We start from the raw sequence: 18,189 nt of genomic DNA, 5'->3' as shown, positions 1-18,189 counted from the left end.
TTTATGCCAAATGTATTATTTTCTCCCTAAATTGAAAGGGATGATTAGGATTCCTCCTAATCAGTAATACTAAAAACAGTAGGAGGCTGAAGACTGAGACATGCCTCCTCTGATACATGTGAAGTCAGCCACCACCTGTCTTCTTACTGCCGCTGATGCAGCATCACTGGGTAACTAGGAAAGCGCTGCACACCAGCTCTAATACAACAGCTAACAGATGTTAGATGATAAAAAACTCAATAGCTCTCATAAATGTTCACTCTTTCTTTTTCTCTTTTATAGTCCACCTCCACACAAGTGCTAATTAGTGAGGAAAGCCGTAATTTGCAGGTCTTTGTGAACATGAACAGACTAGGATGGTCCATAAAGTCACTGTAAAGAATCACGTTCATTCCCCCGGTCTTCAGACTCTGCTTGTTGTATATTTTCTCAGTTTCACATTTTTATATTTAGGTGTCATGAAGTCATGAAGTACTAATACATTGTTACCATACCTAGGTAGTCATTTTGGTATACCAAAATCTATCTTAACTGGAGACATATTTTTTTAGACCTACTAATTTTAATATATATATTTAATATATTTCTCACCTTTTTTTATCTATTATTTATTTGATATTTATTCACTGTTACTCTTTGTGCAACAATACTGGTCCACCCTACCCTAATCATATCTCTATGCACTAGATGAATATACTTTTTTCTTACTATATATAACTTTTTAAGTATCTTTATATATTTTCCTGCAATAGTTTTTTGTATATATAGATTTATCATTATTTGTTTATACCTTTTCCTGACCTGTTTCTCTGTCCTTTCCTCTGCACTGCTGGCTTTTAGAAAAATGTGTTTGAAAAGGGGAGGAAGTACTTTGAGTAGTAAGGTAAAAAAGCTTGAGTTGATACTTTTTAAACTCTAGTATCTATACTCTTCCTAAATAATGAGTAGGAATACTTTTGATAGCTTTGACTTTAACAAATCCAACAATAAAAACAAAAATCAACAGGTTCCAAACACAAGAAAAGACATGCAATGCAGTCCACGACAGCATTAATATGTATATATTTGATGTGTGGTGTAGCGCTGGGCGATATGGGAAAAATCATGTATCACGATATGGAAGTTTTTATATCACGATAACGATATATATCGTGATATACCACATTTATATAAATAAATTATAAATAAATTAACAAACATGAAAATGAGGGTATTCAATCTGTAGTTTCTAGGATTAATGGGTGCGCGGCTCGTAGAGATTTGGCGCTTCTTGCAAGTCAGACAACAGTGTCAGCATATAAATCACCTGCGTTTTCCTACAGGACAAACCATTCAAACATGCAGATGAGCTCTCTGCACCCGATTAAAAAATTACACAGTGTCTGTATGGCATAAAAAAGTTAGATACAGCTATTAAATGAATAAATCAACATTCATTTAAAAGACCAGTGAGATGTTCTGTATGCTAAATAACAAAGAAGGCAACAACAAGCTAAGAAGCTAATAAGCTAATAACAGCATTTAATAAAAACAGAAAAATAGATATGAAATAGGAAAATAACCAACTAAACTAAACTAAGCTCAAAATGCTAAAAGAAATATAATCTAACGAATTCTAAAAGATCAAAACGAAATTTTGAACACTCAAAGCAGCAGCTTAAAGACAGAATATAAAGCTTTAGCAGCGCTATGAGACGCAGCACCTATAGAACAGAAGGATCAGCGGCAGCATGGCGGTTCTAGTGAAATAAATGAAAGAAAACCATGATAGAAACCCAACCCTAACGCCAATACATTTTATCGTAGCCTACTTTATAAATCTGCATGAATAATTGATGAAATTACTGTAGAAACGATAGAGACGATAGAAGGTAAGTAACACAATAGACACTTTTCGTGTCTTAACATCCTGAGACCCAGACGTTTGCTTGTAGTTTTTCCAATGTCCACATATGAAGACATTAATTTATTTATTTCAGTAATTCTTAGTCCTTAGTCCAAAAACAAAATAAGTATATAAACTAGTTTCAAACATAAAATGTGAAAGGAATTTTAACCTGGCCCATGTTTCTGTCTGGACTGGCTGTAGAAACTTTTGACTGGGATTCCCGCCAACGTGTCTTAAATCAGTTGAGTGTAATGTTGTCATGTAATTAAATGTAATATAATATGAAATATAATGTCCCCATATGAGGACACAGGGTCACAGGAGGTTAAATGTCGTCCCCACGATATTTATCAACATATCGCACAGCACTAGTGTGGTGTTTTGTTTTGTTTTTTTGGTCCAAAAATAAATGAGCCTGGATATAAAAGGGTCTGAGCGCCTGAACTGCACAGAAGAACTAAAGTAGACCGCTGCTGCCTTGCCTCGCATCTCACCTCGGCCATTTTTTTGCCACATGGTCTCTGTTATGTGCAAACATAAGAAACTCATGTGTAATGCTCTCATAAGACTAAGGGCGTTTTCACACCAGCACTATTTGGTCCGGTTGAAACGAACTCTGGTCCGTTTGTAACTTTAGTGTGGTTCCATTGAGCAGGTGTGAAAACAGTAATCGCACTCGGGTGCGGATCAAAAGAACCGGACCGAGACCAGCTAGAGGAGGTGGTCTCGGTCCGGTACCAAACGAACTCTGGAGCTCTGGTTCGCTTGTGGTGAGAACGTGATCCGGTCTCGATCGGATCCAGCTATTAAATATAAGCCATTTGTGTTGTTAAGAATTAACAAAGTTTTGGGATATGAACCACGCCTCAGGTTCCCTAGCTCCTCCCCCTGGTCCTATATATATATATATATACCTCCCAGGTGCTCCTCACCTACGTGACTTTCGACCTCGCACGTGACTTTCGACCTCGCACGACAGCACCTGCTGATCTCGCCGCCCTGGGCCTTGATCTGGTTGCCTCGGATTTCGAGCTGTTCTCTGACCGCTCATCCTCTGCCGCTCTCATCTCACTCCAGGCTGCGCTCCGTGGTCTCCTCGACTCGGCTCACCTGATACCCTGCCCAGCACGTTACCTGCCTGACTCGTCACGCTGATTCCACGCCTCAGCACTGGCGCAAGCTAAAGCTACGAGTCAGTTCCCGGTTCGGAGCATCGGATCTTTTGATTCAGCGCAAGCTAAAGCTACTCGATCCAGCTCGTCAGACGCCCGGCCCAGCACGTTACCTGCCCAACTCGACACGCTGATTACACGCCTCAGCACCGGCGCTAACTAAAGCTACGAGTCAGTTCCCGGTTCGGAGCATCGGATCTTTCGATTCAGCGCAAGCTAAAGCTACTCGACGCAGCGAGTCGGTTCCCGGTTCGGAGAATCGGATCTTTCGATTCAGCGCAAGCTAAAGCTACTCGACCCAGCGAGTCGGTTCCCGGTTCGGAGCATCGGATCTTTCGATTCAGTGCAAGCTAAAGCTACTCGACCCAGCGAGTCGGTTCCCGGTTCGGGGCATCGGATCTTTTGATTCAGCGCAAGCTAAAGCTACTCGACCCAGCGAGTCGGTTCCCGGCTCGGAGCACCGGATCTTTTGATTCAGCGCAAGCTAAACTACTCGATCCAGCTCGTCTGATGCCCGGCCCAGAACGTAACCTGCCTGACTCGCTGATTCTACGCCTCAGCACCAGCGCCAGCTATTCTGCTCGACACAGCGAATCAGTTCCCAGACAGCGCGACCACCCTCCCTCCCTCCCTGCCGGTGAGGCCGATCTAATATCTCGAATTAATACATGGTTCCCTCAGTTTGATCTATTGTTCTTGATTTACTCGATTGTTCCCTCTATTTATATCGGTTTCCTCTATTTTATTATTTACTCTATTCATTGTTCCCTTAATTCATTCAATGTTCCCTATTATTAATTCACTGTTCCTTCGTTCAATCAATTTATTGTTCCCTCTATTTAATTATTGTTCTCTCTAGCATTCCGTCGAACTGTTTGCCTGTTCAGCATTATGTATTATTCCCTCTATGTAATTTACTGTTCCCTCTATTTATTTAATTGTTCCCTCAATCCATTTCACCATTCCCTAGATCTATTTCACTGTTAGATTTAAGTTATTGTTCCCTCTTTTTATTCATCGCTCCCTCGATTTATTGACCTTTTCCTCGATCTGTTTCACCGCTAGATTTAAGTTATTGTTCCCTCTATTCATCGTTCCCTCGATTTATTAATCATTCCCTCGATCTGCTTCTCAGCTAGATTTAAGTTGTTGTCCCCTCTATTTACTCATCGTTCCCTCAATTTATTAATCGTTTCCTCGATTTATTTATCATTCCCTCAATCTATTTCATCACTGGATTTTATTTATTGTTCCCTCTTCATTGTCCCCTCGATTTATTAATCATTCCCTCAATCCATTTCCCTGCTAGTTTAATTGTGTTCCCTCTATTTATTCACCGTTCCCTCAATTTATTAATCATTCCCTCGATCTATTTTACAGTTCGATTCAATTTGTTTCCTCTATTTAATTAATCATTTCACTCTATTCATTGTTCCCTCGATCCATTTCACCATTTCCCTTGGTCTATTTCACTGTTCCTTCGTTCCGTTTCCCCGTTCTAGTTCCCTCGTTCCCTGGTTCCCCTTGTTCCCTGGTTCCCCTGTTCCCTCGTTCCCCCGTTCCCTCATTCCCCTGTTCCTTCATTCCCCTGTTCCCTGGTTCCCTCGTTCCCCTTGTTCCTTGGTTCCCTAGTTCCCTTATTCCCCTGTTCCCTCGTTCCCCTCTTCCCTAGTTCCCTCGTTACGTTCCCTAGTTCCCTCGTTACGTTCCCCTGTTCCCTCGTTCCCCTTGTTCCCTCGTTCCCCTGTTCCCTAGTTCCCCTGTTCCCTAGTTCCCCTGTTCCCTTGTTACGTTCCCCTGTTCCCTTGTTACGTTCCCCTGTTCCCTCGTTACGTTCCCCTGTTCCCTCGTTACGTTCCCCTGTTCCCTCGTTCCCCTTGTTCCCCCTGTTCCCTCGTTCCCCTTGTTCCCCCTGTTCCCTCGTTCCCCTGTTCCCTAGTTCCCCTGTTCCCTAGTTCCCCTGTTCCCTCGTTACGTTCCCCTGTTCCCTCGTTACGTTCCCCTGTTCCCTCGTTACGTTCCCCTGTTCCCTCGTTACGTTCCCCTGTTCCCTCGTTACGTTCCCCTGTTCCCTCGTTACGTTCCCCAGTTCCCTCGTTACGTTCCCTAGTTCCCTCGTTACGTTCCCCTTGTTCCCCCATTCCCTAGTTCCCCCGTTCCCTAGTTCCCCTGTTCCCTCGTTACGTTCCCCTGTTCCCTCGTTACGTTCCCCTGTTCCCCTGTTCCCTTTTCCCTAGTTCCCTCGTTACGTTCCCCTGTTCCCTCGTTCCCCTGTTCCCTCCCCCTGTTCCCTCGTTCTCCTGTTCCCTCATTCCCTAGTTCCCTCGTTACGTTCCCCTGTTCCCTCGTTACGTTCCCCTGTTCCCTCGTTACGTTCCCCTGTTCTCTCGTTACGTTCCCCTGTTCCCTTTTCCCTAGTTCCCTCGTTACGTTCCCCTGTTCCCTCGTTTCCCTGTTCCCTCCCCCTGTTCCCTCGTTCCCCTGTTCCCTCATTCCCTAGTTCCCTCGTTACGTTCCCCTGTTCCCTCGTTACGTTCCCCTGTTCCCTCGTTACGTTCCCCTGTTCCCTCGTTACGTTCCCCTGTTCCCTCGTTACGTTCCCCTGTTCCCTCGTTACGTTCCCCAGTTCCCTCGTTACGTTCCCCAGTTCCCTCGTTACGTTCCCCTTGTTCCCCCGTTCCCTAGTTCCCCCGTTCCCTAGTTCCCCTGTTCCCTTGTTACGTTCCCCTGTTCCCTCGTTACGTTCCCCTGTTCCCTCGTTACGTTCCCCTGTTCCCTCGTTACGTTCCCCTGTTCCCTCGTTACGTTCCCCTGTTCCCCTGTTCCCTTTTCCCTAGTTCCCTCGTTACGTTCCCCTGTTCCCTCGTTCCCCTGTTCCCTCCCCCTGTTCCCTCATTCCCTAGTTCCCTCGTTACGTTCCCCTGTTCCCTCGTTACGTTCCCCTGTTCCCTCGTTACGTTCCCCCGTTCCCTCGTTACGTTCCCCCATTTGTTACGTTCCCCTGTTCCCTCGTTCCGTTCCCTCATTCCGTTCCCTCGTTCCCCAGTTCCCTCGTTCCCCCTCGTTCCCCAGTTCCCTCGTTCCCCCGAGTTCCCCAGTTTCCGAGTTCCCCAGTTTCCGAGTTCCCCAGTTTCCGAGTTCCCCAGTTTCCGAGTTCCCCTGTTCCCTCAATCCGTTCCCCTGTTCCCTTGATCCATTCCGCGACGGCTCTTTTCTAATTCCTCGATTCTGTTGTTTCCTCAGTTCTTTTTTCAGTTCCCTCAATCCCTGCAAGCGAGGCGGACCCCTGCGCCCGGCCATACTAACGCGCTGAATTCTTCAGTCGTCACTTCTCTCCGCCTGCTGGTTGAAGTCCCTCTAGTGTCCGCGTTCTTCGTCCGGGCGCCCCTGTCTGCTGTGATGACCTTCGGTCCTGCCTGTTGCTCTTTTGGGGACTAAGCTGGACTCTCTCTACTTCAGGCTTCTCTTCTTTGATTTCAGAACAATCCTGTCTTCCAAGCTGCACGCGACATCATGCAGGACCCATCATCAGTTGCAGGCCCATTATTGGTTCCCACGTAATGAACTGTGGAAGCGTGGAAATCCAGGGAACTAACTCTTCAAACAATATCAGACTGTTTAACTCTGTCAAATCAGTACTGCTGTACGGAGCAGAAATTTGAAGGACAACAGTGCCAACAATGAAGAGAGTGCAGACATTCATTAATTCATGTCTGCACAATATTCTCCAGATCCACTGGCCAAACATCATCAGCAATCAGGATCTGTGGTAGAAACAAACCAACTTCCTACAAGAAGAAGAGTTCCAGAAAGGTGTTGGAGATGGATCGGACTCAGTCTTCGGAAGCCTGCCTCCAACATCACTAAGCAAGCACTGACCTGGAACCCAGGGAGAAAGAAGTAGAGGAAGGCCCAGAAACATGTCGCGTAGGGATCTGGATGCGGACTTAAGCGGATGTGGTACACCTGGAGTCAAGTAGGACAAAGGCCCAGGATCGGGATGCCTGGCGAAATCTTGTTGAGGGCGTATGCCCCAGAAGGGGCGAACAGACCTGACAAAGTAAAGAACAGACTTCAGGCCAAAAGGGGACAATCAGTCCACCTTAAACTTCATGAGATCAACCCCTATTCTCAGCCGATTGGCCTTCTACCCAGTTGGGAGCAAGTGTCATACCCTAGACGTTGATTTAGATTTTCATGGTTGTCACATTCCCTTGTCAAGAGAAGATAACTCACCCGGCCACAAACCTGTCGAACTAGCCATTAAGTCAAACATTATACTGGTTTTCAAATCGTATCACGAGGACGATGCTGACTCTGCATGCCATCTACTATTAAGACTTTTCACTCAAACCACCCAAAACACCGTTCAAGATCTTATGAAGTTCTGCTGAAGACCCCAGACTCTCACTTTCGCTTACCTCACTTTCAGTTCAGATTCGGCTGCCGGTCCTCACACTTCGTCTTTTTGGGGGGATTTGGCTTGAGAACCGTCCCAAGCTGTTCTGAACTGTACCCCAAGTATCATCATCACAGTTCCCCTCCCCGCATGGTGTAGGCGGGGTTCATTATAGCAAAGTGTTGTTAAGAATTAACAAAGTTTTGGGATATGAACCACGCCTCAGGTTCCCTAGCTCCTCCCCCTGGTCCTATATATATATATATATACCTCCCAGGTGCTCCTCACCTACGTGACTTTCGACCTCGCACCCGCCTCCACCCCATCACCACCCTCATCTTAATCTCTTACCTAGCTGCGGGGGGGATTTGGCTTGAGAACCGTCCCAAGCTGTTCTGAACTGTACCCCAAGTATCATCATCACAGTTCCCCTCCCCGCATGGTGTAGGCGGGGTTCATTATAGCAAAATTAGAGCTAAACTGCTGATAAAGCAAGCACAGTTTAAACTGATATATTAGCCAGATAACGCTAATTGCCACAGCTGTGAACAAACACTGTGTCCATGCACGCTCCGTCTGCGCTGCGTTCACTGCTCACAGCCGCGTGACTCTGTTTATTATGTATAAATCTGTGCTGCACGTAGAAACACTGTGTTTGAAAGTGCAGTGTTTCAGCGTTCAGTGTTAAAGCACAGATATTTGCGCTGGAACACAAAATCTTCTCGCTGTATTTACTTTTTTCGTATATTTATATTTAACGTACTCCCGTGTCAGACAGCTCTGACCAATCAGAGGACACAGGCTGCTCTCGTGGTTTATTGATGCGCATTTTGGGGCATTTACATTTATGCCTATGTGAAGTCTTCAGACTCAGACCCCTCTCTGAGAAAACATCCAAGCTTCAGCACAAAGTGAAAAGCCTGAGTAATGCGTCATCTGTGACCCACAAAAATAAAAAATCCAAAAATAAGAGCACAACTGAATCCTGCAGCAGCTGCCACTGCACCTGCACCATGTCAGATGGCTGGTTCCTCAAGGACACCTGGGAACTGTAGTCCAAACAGACCTCAGGCAGCGACGGGTGAGCCAGACTCAAGGCCGGGACCCTTTTAGCTGCTGACAGCACTGATTCTCGACCCTGTCTTCAGGGTCCACCAGGCAGACCACACTCACTTCAGCTACAGCCTAGACCCAACACAGCTGAACACAGCTGAACACAGCTGAACTGAGAAAAAAGATCACTTTACTGATCATTTAAAATAATTAATTTGACACAATTTGAAGCAGACAGTCCTTTACATTGCGCTCCATTTTTTTAACTTAAAAAATATATATGAGAGATATACAAAAAAAATTAACATTTGCTAAGAAAAATGTTTTATTTTCCCCCTTTCTAGTAAAATGCACATTTTGGTGATATAAGATTTTTGCTGACAATGATAATATATATTATTAACTGATACTGGTTTACAGAATCTTCTAAACCTTTAAATAGTTAAACAAATTGTGTATCGATTACATTTCGATTTTTTAGAATTCTGAATTTTAATGATTTTAGTATGATACCAAATTGTATAAAAATAGTAATATATAAATGGACAACAAACATTACACTAATACATATGACTGAGTGTTATAGTGTTATAGTGTTATAGTGCCGAAATTAGATATCAGCAATATTAAATTTTGAGAAGCAAGTTTTTTTTCCATCTTTGCTGAGGGTCTTTTTTGAGTATGACACTGTCTGACAAATAGTGGGTTGCTTGACTGATCAAAATCTAATAATTTAATGTTTTCTAGAGGCCTCTTTAGCTGAATTAAACATTAAATTTAATTTAACAGAAACAACTAGTTATATGTAAAGCATAATATTATATACTGCCATGCCACATGTCATGGTACAGGAACTAGTATCATGTCCCATGACTTTTTGCCATGTCCAATGAATACTAAAGACATTGCACTGACCTGTATATGTGTGGGGGCTTCTGCATTAAACGTAGATGTTATTTCTGTTTGAAAAGACATCTGTAACCAAACTTCACTGGTAATAATCATTACTAATTACTGCTCTGTCCACTGTGGGTGGTAGCATCTATTCTATAACGTATTTCCAGTACACACACACACACACACACACACAAAACTGTAGACTGAAAAAAGTTTAATGCCCGACTTTTCAAGACCACAAATTTCAATAATGCTCTTCCTCACAACCTCATAACTTACACAGGTGTGAACATTCCTAATTTGTTCCCCTGGGTATCACTTTATACCCACTTTACCTGTGGCATGTCTATTTACTTCTGCCAATGTGTACAACTGATGATAAACTCTAATGCTTGAATCAATGTATTTTTTTTTTACATCAAAAAGGGTTCTTCTCAAGGGGTTTTGTAGTAAAAGAAACTGTTCTATGTTAAACTATGATGCTAAAACTGCTTAAAGAATCATTTATATACTTAAAAATTTCTTCAAACTTTTGGAAGCCTTTTTGTAGTTGGATCTACCTTTCTATCTATCTTTAAAAGATGCTTTAATATAGCAGACAGGATTTCAGGACTGAACGTTTGCTTAGAATTTAAAATGTTACGACTAGATCAGGCCCTGGGAGGTGGTCAGGTGTAGGGGTGGGCGATATGTCTCTAAAATAATATCACGATATTTCAGGGTATGTTTGTGATAACGATATACTTGGCGATATAGGAAAACTAAAATAATTCATTCATTTCAGGAATATAGTATAATAGTATAACAGTATAATCATAATGTGGCAAAAATAAATAATATGGCATAAAATAATATAATGCAGCAAATAATATTGCAGAATATTTAGTGCATGCATATAAACTGCAAACTAAAACAATTATACAATAAATACACCTAAAGCTTCACAGTAAATAATAGACTACTTTTAAGACAGAACAGCCCTATTATCACAATATGGATTTTTAATATCATGATATTTCTGTGTCACGATATATTGTATACGATGTAATATTGCCCAGCCCTAGTGAGGTGTGTGTCCTACCTCTTGCTATCTTGTTGAGGAGTTGCTGGCGGGCGATGATCCGGGCCAGACGCAATCCCGAGCGCCTGCGACGTCCGTCCAGCCTCAGGTAAATGTCCTGACTCTCGACTGTCATACTCCCCAAACACTCCGTGTCCATACACTCCTCTGGAAAATCCACCTCCATTTGGTTTATCCCTCTATTTCTTTCCCTTTCAGACTTAATCTACCTCTTACTCTCAGTCTCTCTCTCTCTCTCTCTCTCTCTTTACCGTTAGCAGTGGAAACCTGGGACACCTAAAGTCGCTGTCTGTCTGTCTGCGGGTGTTATCTCCTGAACACTCCTTTTACACACACACACATATACACACACACACACACACACACACATACACACACACACACACACACACACTCACACAAAGCTCTGCACGCGTTTCACATTCCATTCAATCCTAGTCAAAGGCCCCACTCTCTCTCTTACACACACATACACACACACACACACACACACACACACATGCTCAAAAGCTTTACACGTTATTTCAAAACATCTAGGTGTGTACCTAGCATCCACATACACACTGACACACACACACAAACACACCTAAGCAACAGGCATAAAATCAGTGTTGGTCTATGAAAACACTGGATTCTGATCAGCCCACTTTCTAAGTCATGTGGCTGAGAGAGGAGCCAATGAGGGTGGACGATTTGGAAGCGGACAGCAGAACGTCGGCCAAAAACGTGCTTTCCCCAGAGCATTTCAGGCCAAGAAGGAAACCAATAAGTGAGAATGTGTGTGTATGTGTGTGTGTCTGTGTGCAATTTCAACTTTCATAACTCTCAGAATAAAAGTCATTTTAAGAGAATAAAAATAAAAATAAAAAAGTAAACTGAAAGCTAAAAAATAATTTTATGTTGAACTGTGTCAACATTTGGCAGATCCAAAAGTGCCAACACAAACTTACCACATAAAAAAGTAATACAATTCAACAATTTCTAATAGAACCATATGGGCAAGAGATTACTTTGGCAAACATTTGTCAAGCACAAATAACACTTAAAGTGGCAGTTTGTATTATTTTGTTTTTAAAGTAAAAGAAAAAGTATTTCTGAGTGGAGAAGGGACAAAATAATGTGTTTATTGGTACCAGTATGCTGGAACAGCCATCCCTGCTAAGCCTAATACTGTATATTCATTCAAAAAACTGGGGTGTCGGGTCGCTTTTCACTTGAGTTCTTCTTCTTCTGGCCACATCATGCGTCTTTACGTACTTACGTCACACGTACAGCCTCTAAAAGAGGATCCGACTCATTTTTTCTGAACGCCAGCGGCAGGTGGAGCAATGGAGACTTCAGAAGAGGAAACTCAGAGCTTAATAGCTCATTCACTCATAATAAAAACAAAGAAACGAAGGAGTGAAGTTTCTGACTGAACGCGCTCTCTCTCTCTCTGACTGAACAAAAAAGAGGGCCCTAAATTCCAAAACGTATGGATATCAGCTTTAAAAAAACTTTACTTTGCAAAACAGACACCTTATGTTAACCATGTTCCGAAGCGGCATTTACTTCTCCCGGCTTGGAGGCATCTGGGACAGACCTTATCACAGGGTGTAAATGTGTATTGTGGTCAGAATTCCAGTTTTTTTGGTAGATTCTTTCCAAGAATGTTTCACAGTGTATTTTAACAAGACAAAGCAAAACCACATCTGCAAAGAAACATGGTGCACTCCAATATGGGGGGATTGCATGCACTTCATGACTCCTACACTGTGAGCCCGGTTAAGTTGAATTTACTTTAAAAAATTGAGGAAACCGGTGGCCTTAAAAAAGTTAAGTTATGGGGAATGAAAACTTAAGTTAGCATAACTTAGAGCATCAAGTTATTACAACTAAAGGGGAAGTTTATTTAACTTTTTTTATTTTTGTTATACTGTAAGACCAGATAAGTTGAGTTTACTTAACTTTTTTAAGGCAGCCAGTTTGCTCAATTTTTTAAAGTAATGGGGAAGGAAAACTTGAGTTAGCATAAACTAAAACATCAAGTTATTACAACTAAAGGGGAACTTGATTTATTTCTAAGGAAGCCCCGGGGGAATCACTACAAACTGATGGTGAGTGTTACTCAGAAACTGTTGGACACGCCCAGTATGCAAATAGATTGTGACAGAAGCCAATGGAAACGAAGCTGTTAATAACAACAGACTAAACTCAGTTATTATAAGTTGGTTCAACTCAAAGATCTCAATTTGAATAGTACAGTATATGTGCTCACGAATGTTCAACTAACTCAAAATAGTTGAGTAATGTTTAGAAATATCCAATTTTATGTAAAACAGACTTAAATCATTTGAGTTTAAACAACTTATGGGTTTACAGTGTAGTACTGCTTGATTCCTGAGTACCTGAGAAGATGCCACATGGTATTTTGACATTATATTCAAGCCATATCAAGACTAAAGAAAGTAACAGTAAATCACACATAACTTATACATGATATTTACATTAATTAAGACATATGATCTTTTGGTTAACTAAAAGATGGTATGGCTAAGTTACCTCAGGTAACATTATTAGCGTAGCTCTGTACAGCTTCAGTATCATTTAGCTGCAGAACACTGAGTAAACTGTATCCACAAACATCTCATATACCGATACACCAACTGAACAGCTGTATCAAGCACAGCAGAAACAAAGGCATTAGGATGCACATAAAAACACACACCTTAAATACACTAACCACCAGTGTTGTGCCAGTTCACAGCTTTTCTGAACTAGTTCAAGTACAGTTCAACAGAGTTCATACAGAGTTCCCCAATGGTGGAACAAACTACCTTCTACTACCAGATCAGGAGAATCTCTCACTATCTTTAATAAACTCCGGAAGACAGAGCTCTTCAAAGAGCACTTACTCTCCTAACACCTCTAACTAACTACCTTCTACTACCAGATCAGGAGAATCTCTCACTATCTTTAATAAACTCCTGAAGACTGAGCTCTTCAAAGATCACTTACTCTCCTAACACCTCTAACTAACTACCTTCTACTACCAGATCAGGAGAATCTCTCACTATCTTTAATAAACTCCTGAAGACAGAACTCTTCAAAGAGCTCTTACTCTCCTAACACCTCTAACTAACTACCTTCTACTACCAGATCAGGAGAATCTCTCACTATCTTTAATAAACTCCTGAAGACAGAGCTCTTCAAAGAGCACTTACACTCCTAACACCTCTAACTAACTACCTTCTACTACCAGATCAGGAGAATCTCTCACTATCTTTAATAAACTCCTGAAGACAGAGCTCTTCAAAGAGCACTTACACTCCTAACACCTCTAACTAACTACCTTCTACTACCAGATCAGGAGAATCTCTCACTATCTTTAATAAACTCCTGAAGACAGAGCTCTTCAAAGAGCACTTACTCTCCTAACACCTCTAACTAACTACCTTCCACTACCAGATCAGGAGAATCTCTCGCTATCTTTAATAAACTCCTGAAGACAGAGCTCTTCAAAGAGCACTTACTCTCCTAACACCTCTAACTAACTACCTTCTACTACCAGATCAGGAGAATCTCTCACTATCTTTAATAAACTCCTGAAGACAGAGCTCTTCAACAAGAACCTACTCTCCTAACACCTCTAACACACTAACTACTTCTAACCTCATTTCCTTCTTCCCCTCCTTCACTTCTCTATCCCTTTATTTCCCTTCGACCTCCTTTGAGCCCTGTCTAAAATGGTTTATCTTAATTCCTATTACTTTGTACTTCATTACTGTAAGTCGCTTTGGACAAAATGCCCAATGTAATGTAATGTAATGCTCAAAGTGAACAGTTCACGTTCAAAGTTCACAATTTTAATTCTGAACTAGTTCAAAGTTCAGTTCATTTTCCTTTTTTCGTGAGATATTCAAATAAACACTTTTTTTCACACTACAAGCCAGAAATCACTATACGTTCTTTGAAACTGCTCATTGTAGACATTTTCTCATGACACTGCAATTGTGGGTTTCTTACCAGGTGATGAAACTTGCAGCAGTACAGACAAGGAAGACCAGTTCTATACTTAGTGCAATGAAATCTACCAGCATTCAATTAAAAAAAGAATATATAATATGAAATATGATTTTTTTTTTAATTGCAGCGCATTCTCTCTCTCTCGTCATTGGTCTGTCATTCTCTCTCTCTCTCGCTCCTCCAGCCCTCCGCTATTGCTAACCAATGCAAAACCATTTCTGTCTGGTGATACATGATTTAAGCGGCACCAGCGAGAATACAGGAGGGAGGAACTTTCTCTCATTGCGTTTCAAAAGATTAAACAGGTGTCACTCAGTTTTCAATGGAAAACAAATTCCAACGTTCATTTACAGTGATGTCTGCCGTTCATGACACATGAAGTGAACTAATTCACGTTCAAGTTCTTTATAAAAAAATGTGTTGCGTTCAGTTCAACGTTCACGAAAAAATGAGCGTGTTCAATGAACGCGTTCTTTTGAACTCGTTCACGCACAACACTGCAAACCACCACACTCCTTAAACTCTAAAACACAGAAATGAGTAAAGGAGAGAGGTTCAAACTTGGCAATCTGCCAGCAATCTCAATCCATCATCCCTAAAACCAGCCATATGCAGCCTCAGGAATGTACTGAACATGCCAACACACACTCCTGCTGCTAATCACAAGGAGCAGCTGCAAACCCTTCAAACACAACAGATGAGCCCCTACTTTCTCCGTATTCACGTCTACAAAGAAGAGCAGCTAGAATAGAGTACCTTATGCAAAATGAAAAGCGCTGCAAAAGCACAAAACACATCCATCAAAATGACAACACAGGTGCTGCAAATAGAGAAACGCACTGCAAATAGAGAAACGCACTGCAAATAGAGAAACGCACTGCAAATACAGAAACGCACTGCAAATAGAGAAACGCACTGCAAATAGAGAAACGCACTGCAAATAGAGAAACGCACTGCAAATACAGAAACGCACTGCAAATAGAGAAACGCACTGCAAATAGAGAAACGCACTGCAAATACAGAAACGCACTGCAAATAGAGAAACGCGCTGCAAATAGAGAAACGCGCTGCAAATAGAGAAACGCGCTGCAAATAGAGAAACGCACTGCAAATAGAGAAACGCGCTGCAAATAGAGAAATGAGCTGCAAATAGAGAAACGCACTGCAAATAGAGAAACGCACTGCAAATAGAGAAATAAGCTGCTAACAGAAAAACGCGCTGCAAATAGAGAAACGCACTGCAAATAGAGAAACGCGCTGCAAATAGAGAAACGCGCTGCAAATAGAGAAGCGCGCTGCAAATAGAGAAACGCGCTGCAAATAGAGAAACGCGCTGCAAATAGAGAAACGCGCTGCAAATAGAGAAACGCGCTGCAAATAGAGAAATGAGCTGCAAATAGAGAAACGCACTGCAAATAGAGAAACGCACTGCAAATAGAGAAATAAGCTGCTAACAGAAAAACGCGCTGCAAATACAGAAACGCACTGCAAATAGAGAAACGCACTGCAAATACAGAAACGCACTGCAAATAGAGAAACGCACTGCAAATAGAGAAACGCACTGCAAATAGAGAAACGCGCTGCAAATAGAGAAACGCGCTGCAAATAGAGAAACGCGCTGCAAATACAGAAACGCACTGCAAATACAGAAACACGCTGCAAATAGAGAAATGAGCTGCAAATAGAGAAACGCACTGCAAATAGAGAAACGCACTGCAAATAGAGAAATGAGCTGCTAACAGAAAAACGCGCTGCAAATACAGAAACGCACTGCAAATAGAGAAACGCACTGCAAATACAGAAACGCACTGCAAATAGAGAAACGCACTGCAAATAGAGAAACGCACTGCAAATAGAGAAACGCGCTGCAAATACAGAAACGCGCTGCAAATACAGAAACGCACTGCAAATACAGAAACGCGCTGCAAATACAGAAACGCACTGCAAATAGAGAAACGCACTGCAAATACAGAAACGCACTGCAAATACAGAAATGCACTGCAAATACAGAAACGCACTGCAAATAGAGAAACGCACTGCAAATACAGAAACGCACTGCAAATACAGAAACGCACTGCAAATACAGAAACGCACTGCAAATACAGAAATGCACTGCAAATACAGAAACGCACTGCAAATACAGAAATGCACTGCAAATAGAGAAACGCACTGCAAATACAGAACGCACTGCAAATACAGAAACGCGCTGCAAATACAGAAACGCACTGCAAATACAGAAACGCACTGCAAATACAGAAACGCGCTGCAAATAGAGAAACGCGCTGCAAATAGAGAAACGCGCTGCAAATACAGAAACGCACTGCAAATACAGAAACACGCTGCAAATAGAGAAATGAGCTGCAAATAGAGAAACGCACTGCAAATAGAGAAACGCACTGCAAATAGAGAAATGAGCTGCTAACAGAAAAACGCGCTGCAAATACAGAAACGCACTGCAAATAGAGAAACGCACTGCAAATACAGAAACGCACTGCAAATAGAGAAACGCACTGCAAATAGAGAAACGCACTGCAAATAGAGATACGCGCTGCAAATACAGAAACGCGCTGCAAATACAGAAACGCGCTGCAAATACAGAAACGCACTGCAAATACAGAAACACGCTGCAAATACAGAAACGCACTGCAAATAGAGAAACGCACTGCAAATACAGAAACGCACTGCAAATACAGAAACGCACTGCAAATACAGAAACGCACTGCAAATAGAGAAACGCACTGCAAATACAGAAACGCACTGCAAATAGAGAAATGAGCTGCTAACAGAAAAACGCGCTGCAAATACAGAAACGCACTGCAAATAGAGAAACGCACTGCAAATACAGAAACGCACTGCAAATAGAGAAACGCACTGCAAATAGAGAAACGCACTGCAAATAGAGAAACGCACTGCAAATAGAGAAACGCACTGCAAATAGAGAAACGCGCTGCAAATAGAGAAACGCGCTGCAAATACAGAAACGCACTGCAAATACAGAAACACGCTGCAAATAGAGAAATGAGCTGCAAATAGAGAAACGCACTGCAAATAGAGAAACGCACTGCAAATAGAGAAATGAGCTGCTAACAGAAAAACGCGCTGCAAATACAGAAACGCACTGCAAATAGAGAAACGCACTGCAAATACAGAAACGCACTGCAAATAGAGAAACGCACTGCAAATAGAGAAACGCACTGCAAATAGAGAAACGCACTGCAAATAGAGAAACGCGCTGCAAATACAGAAACGCGCTGCAAATACAGAAACGCACTGCAAATACAGAAACGCGCTGCAAATACAGAAACGCGCTGCAAATAGAGAAACGCACTGCAAATACAGAAACGCACTGCAAATACAGAAACGCACTGCAAATACAGAAACGCACTGCAAATAGAGAAACGCACTGCAAATACAGAAACGCACTGCAAATACAGAAACGCACTGCAAATACAGAAACGCACTGCAAATACAGAAATGCACTGCAAATACAGAAACGCACTGCAAATACAGAAATGCACTGCAAATAGAGAAACGCACTGCAAATACAGAACGCACTGCAAATACAGAAACGCGCTGCAAATACAGAAACGCACTGCAAATACAGAAACGCACTGCAAATACAGAAACGCGCTGCAAATAGAGAAACGCGCTGCAAATAGAGAAACGCGCTGCAAATACAGAAACGCACTGCAAA

General features: G+C 42.2%; 1 protein-coding gene across 7 annotated transcripts in view; it reads right to left on the bottom strand.

Annotated features, from left to right (window-relative positions):
- Nucleotides 1-18,189, bottom strand: part of stard13a (StAR-related lipid transfer (START) domain containing 13a) — a 522,041-nt gene that overhangs the window by 401,965 nt on the left and 101,887 nt on the right. The window contains exon 1 of one of the 7 annotated variants that reach the window (XM_049468922.1): nt 10,491-11,002. The exons of the other annotated variants lie outside the window; for them this stretch is intronic. Within the exon in view, the coding sequence (XP_049324879.1) occupies nt 10,491-10,656 (166 nt within the window). The 5' untranslated portion in view covers nt 10,657-11,002. Of the gene's footprint in view, nt 1-10,490; nt 11,003-18,189 lie in introns of those variants that run through there. 7 annotated transcript variants of the gene reach the window in all.

Source organism: Astyanax mexicanus, chromosome 20 (assembly GCF_023375975.1).
Source record: "Astyanax mexicanus isolate ESR-SI-001 chromosome 20, AstMex3_surface, whole genome shotgun sequence".
Taxonomy (NCBI): Eukaryota; Metazoa; Chordata; class Actinopteri; order Characiformes; family Acestrorhamphidae; genus Astyanax; species Astyanax mexicanus.
The sequence above is the reverse complement of the archived record's forward strand: the minus strand, read 5'-3'. Positions and strand labels throughout refer to the sequence as shown.